Source organism: Nematolebias whitei, chromosome 6, assembly GCF_014905685.2.
Source record: "Nematolebias whitei isolate Nwh7 chromosome 6, NemWhi1, whole genome shotgun sequence".
NCBI lineage: Eukaryota > Metazoa > Chordata > Actinopteri > Cyprinodontiformes > Rivulidae > Nematolebias > Nematolebias whitei.
The window spans coordinates 50660637-50665617 of NC_056503.1; the positions used below are offsets into that span (position 1 = coordinate 50660637).

Consider the following 4981-nt stretch of genomic DNA (forward strand, 5'->3'; position numbering starts at 1 on the left):
CACCTGACTCGTGCGCCTGTTCTCCAGCTGACTCACCTGACTCGTGCACCTGTTCTCCAGCTGACTCACCTGACTCGTGTACCTGTTCTCCAGGAGAGAGTTGCTGACGTGGACACTGAGAAGCGGTTGAGGAAGGACCTGAAGAGGACCAAGGCTCTGCTGGCTGATGCTCAGATCATGCTGGACCACATCAAGAACAACGCTCCCAGCAAGAGAGAGATCGCTCAGCTTAAGAACCAGGTGTGGCTCCACCCTGCACTGCTAACGCAACAGTCAGACAGGTTCATCGTTTGTGCTAAGGCGTGCATTTGATAAGTAAAGGCGTTGTAGCCTTTTACAGTTTTATTTATTAGTTTTTACTTCCTGTCTTTTTCAAAGCCTGCTCCTGAGCGGCGGCAGCTCTAACCACTGCTCCACTGTTTTGTGTTTGAACAGTATTATGTTGTTCCATAAAGAGTTTTTGTTCGAGCCTAAATGAGCCTGTTTCAAGCCTCTCAGGTTGAAGTGATGAATGTTTTCTGTGTCTGCTGCAGCTGGAGGAGTCCGAGTTCACGTGTGCAGCTGCAGTCAAAGCTCGCAAAGCTATGGAGGTGGAGATTGAAGACCTGCATGTTCACATGGAGGACACCTCCAAAGCTAAGCAGGCGGTGAGTGCACGTGTGTCTTCATCTTACAGTCATAGGAACAAGTCGTCCTCCTTCCAGTCCAAGGATTTTAATTATTCAAACAAGATCAAACTGATCTGGCCTTTAGCACATTGTGCAATTATTCACATTTAATATAAAGTCAACAAAAATAAACAACAGATTCCACCATATCATTGTTTTTAATAAACAAACAGCTGTAAAGACATCAGCAATAACACCAATGAAGAAATGTTGCTACCCAGCAACCTGGGAAAGGTCAAAGGTCATTTCCAATCTATTTGGACTCAGCAATTATACAGAGTTTGACCTCACCCCGAAGGTCAGGCTGTGTAATGCTCAGAAAAACACACCCCATCTCAGACTCTACAGGCTTGAATTAGTAGGTTAAAGGTTAAAGGTCATGATAGGATCATTGTAAAAAAGCTGAACCAGGAAGCTGAGTAAGTCCTCATGACCCAGTGCCTGTATGAATAAAGATTAAATCAAATAAAATAAACAGTATCTTTCACCTGGAATACATGATGCATCTGTAGAGCTCATCCAACATGTTTGTTTCTTCATGTTTCATTTTATTCAAATTATCTGAAAGATGTTCTTTGTTTTTCTGTCACATGTTTCTCTCCTTCTGACCCGTGACGTTTGTCCGAGTTTTTATGGCCATTTCTCTGGTAGTCTGTTTTCTACGTGTTGGTCAAAGGACCCTTTGTCCTTTTCCACTCCCACATTTGTCTTTCTGTCCTTTATCCCTCTGTCTGAAGGTTTTTTCTCCTCCTGCCTGCCAAAATAAACTTTATGCTTTATTTGTTAAAGCTTATAGAATATTGAAAAGTTTGGTTCACACTGTTTTAAAGCTCATTAATTATCCAAGCAGCGAGTTTAGAGCAACGTGATGAAGGGAAGGACAGGGAGGTATTTCTACCCTCACCTTTCTGCTGTTAGATTATTTGTTAAAAGTCAAAAACATTTGTACAACGCTGCAGTTTCTTTAGAGGTTGTTAATAATTAGTTTAGTTCTGTAAAACAATTGTTGCAGAGACAAACTGGTTGCTCCTTTGTCTGTAACTGTTGTGTTTATACACATTTCTGTTGGTTTTTAAAGGTTGGTGTTCCTCCACAGACGGCTGGTATGGTCTGTTTTATGATTACAGATTTGACCAGACTGTTTAAAAATGAATATTTGGTGCAGGAGATCAGCTCTTCTCCATCATGTTTCTCCTAAATGTTTATGACTTGCTGAACTCAGAGCTTTTATCAGCACTCAGTGAAGGATTTAAAAAGAAAAGTGTAGTATGTAAATTAATTTGCTCCAGATGTTTATTTCTGGTGTCTGAAGTGCACCTTGACGTGTCTCAGAGGGAGAGGTTCTAGTAGAAATTCAGAACTCAGTAGAAATAAGAAAAAAATAAAATACATTATAACATGATGGGCATTTTTGCATTGTTGAATTAGTGGAGGACTATGTTTGTATTGTGCTGCTACAACCTCCGCTCCCTGTCCTGGAAGTAGTGGAGCAGAGTGGAGGGTGAGAGTGGGGCGGGGGGGTTCAGTAGGTGTCAGTAACGTCCTGATGCAGAGTTCTAAAGTTCAACACCAGAACAGTTCATGGTGCCAACACAACAGAGACCACCTGGACTGTGGAAAGTCATGAGTGGAATACACGTGAAATACATGTGGAATACACATGGAATACACGTGGACTACATGTGGAATACACACGGAATACACGTGGACTACATGTGGAATACACATGGAATACATGTGATATAAATGTGGAATACATGTGGAATACACATGAAATACATGTGCAGTACACATGTATTCCACATTTATATCACATGTATTCCACGTGTGGAATACACGTGGAATACACATGGACTATATGTGGAATACACATGGACTATATGTGGAATACACATGGAATACATGTGATATAAATGTGGAATACATGTGGAATACACGTGGAATACACGTGGACTACATGTGTAATACACATGAAATACATGTGGAATACATGTGTAATACACATGAAATACATGTGCAGTACACATGTATTCCACATTTATATCACATGTATTCCACGTGTGGAATACACGTGGAATACACGTGGACTATATGTGGAATACACATGGAATACATGTGATATAAATGTGGACTACATGTGTAATACACATGAAATACATGTGGAATACATGTGTAATACACATGAAATGCATGTGGAATACACGTGAAATACACGGATATGTTCTGGATGTGCTGTTTGTGTGTGAACGTATCCAAACGTTGTCAATACTTTAAATTTACGTAACATTTTCATATTTAGTTGATGTTCAGACGGTGCACAATGACACATGCACAACACATGCTTTATAAGTAGATAAGTTTATGAAATTTTGTTTGACATGCAGATTTGTCCATGTTTGGCTCTTTTCAGTAACTTTACTTCCTGACAGTTTCAGTCATGTATGTTCTCATTAGTTGTTCAGGTCCAAGGTTGAACCACTTCAGGATGCTTCCCAACATTCAGTGTCCACATCATGCATGGTCTACACTTCAGTGTTTTATATTTTAATGAAATATACTCCTACATAGGTCATTTTAGACTAGAGTATTGAGAAAGCCCTGCCCTGCACTATGCTTGGCTTTTGTGGGAAACTGTTGACCCAGATTGAGAGATGGTTTGATGGTGGAAGGAGCGTCTGGAGGAGGCAGAGTTTGAATGAGGTCATTATGTGAGAGGTTTCAGAGGTAGTGCATGTGCTTTGTAGATCTGGAGAAGGCTTCTGACTGTGTTTCCTGGGGGGTGGAGGGGGGGGGGGGGGGGGGGGGGGTGGACCAGAGCTGTTCTGAAGGACATTTGAATCCCTGGATAACCAAAACAGAGCTGTGTTTGTTTCATTGACCTGAAGTTGAGTTGTTTGTTGGTTTAGAAAAAACAAACGTCTTTTGTGTCTGTCTGCTTGTGAACGCAGCTTTAGTCCTAATGTGATGCAATCTGTTCTTCTCTGATGTTTGTGTGGCTTCCTGTCTTTTAGCTGGAGGAACAGCTGAGCCGACTGCAGCGAGAGAAGAACGAGCTGCAGTCAAGGATGGAGGAGGACCAGGAGGACCTCAACGAGCTGATGAAGAAGCACAAAGCTGCTGTGGCCCAGGTCTGACACGTACAGCCAAACACCTCAAAGTTCTACGCCATGAGAGCTCTTAACATATGTTGTTTTCCAGTCTTGGGTTAAACATTTTAAGCTTTTAACACAATTTCTACATGAATAAAATCATGTTTGGGGGTTTCTGTAACTCAGACTCCGTAGGGTTTTCATAAAACGTGTTGGTGAATATTTCTCTACTTAGTTTGCAACAAAATTTGTCTATCAGTCACAGAATGTCTCCCGGTAGAGTTCTGCTCTTAGCACTTGATTTCCTCCTCCAAAATGACTACTTAACAGCTTTTAGTTTGTTTCTTTTTAGAAGACGAGACATGAACCTTACCTTTTCTTTTTCACGTGGCGTCTGTTCCATCGTTCTGTGTCTCGGTCTGTTTTCATCCAGGGGTTAGACCAACTCAGTATTTATCTCCACTGACTGTTTGAAATGTGCTGTGTGACAATATTCAAATGTAGACCAACGACTGGTTGCAAAACTGATTACCCTTTGGAGTTGAGCCGATTCAAGATGGCCGCCACAGCAACCTGATCTTAAAAGGACCATAACTCGGTCAGTTTTACAGACGTGAACCAAAACTGTGGTGTGGTTGTAGCTGAGACTGATCTCCAACAAATATACTGAGCACTAACCGGTCGTGCAAGATCTTTGTTTCAGGTTGTACCATTGACTATTTGAAGTCATCTCTTTGTTAGCAAAATATCTCATGAACCAGTTCAAGGGCTTTAATAAAACTCTCATAAAGTAATCATTGGTTGGACATTACATGTGGTTGAGTCAACCTTATTCAAGATGGCCGCCACAGCCAACTGGCTGTAGGACAGAAACAATGGCGTTAGTTTTACAGATGAGCTTGATGTTGTGTGGTAGTAGCTGAGAGTCGTTAAGAACACACACTTTGTGCTACTCGCTGAACTTTTCATGAACCATCATTAGACGCTCTTATTGTGAAAGAGCATGTGGGGGAGGGGGCTCTGCCTCCCTTCAAGGAACAGTCTTTAATTTCAGATGTTCCTGTCGGGGGTGGGGGGTGTGGGGGGCTGACTCGTTGGATCTTCTGGACAGCCTCTGGTCTGGTAGAGGTGTGGGGGGCTGACTCGTTGGATCTTCTGGACAGCCTCTGGTAGAGGTGTGGGGGGCTGACTCGTTGGATCTTCTGGACAGCCTCTGGTCTGGTA

At 42.1% G+C, this 4981-nt stretch overlaps 1 protein-coding gene across 1 annotated transcript in view; it reads left to right on the top strand.

Moving 5' to 3' along the window:
- The window catches only part of myo18ab (myosin XVIIIAb), a gene marked incomplete at its 3' end in the record, with an annotated part of 65905 nt that overhangs the window by 58009 nt on the left and 2915 nt on the right, over nt 1-4981 (top strand). Inside the window, 3 exon segments of the mRNA XM_037677746.1 lie at nt 94-240; nt 534-647; nt 3680-3796. Coding sequence (XP_037533674.1) covers nt 94-240; nt 534-647; nt 3680-3796 — 378 coding nt within the window.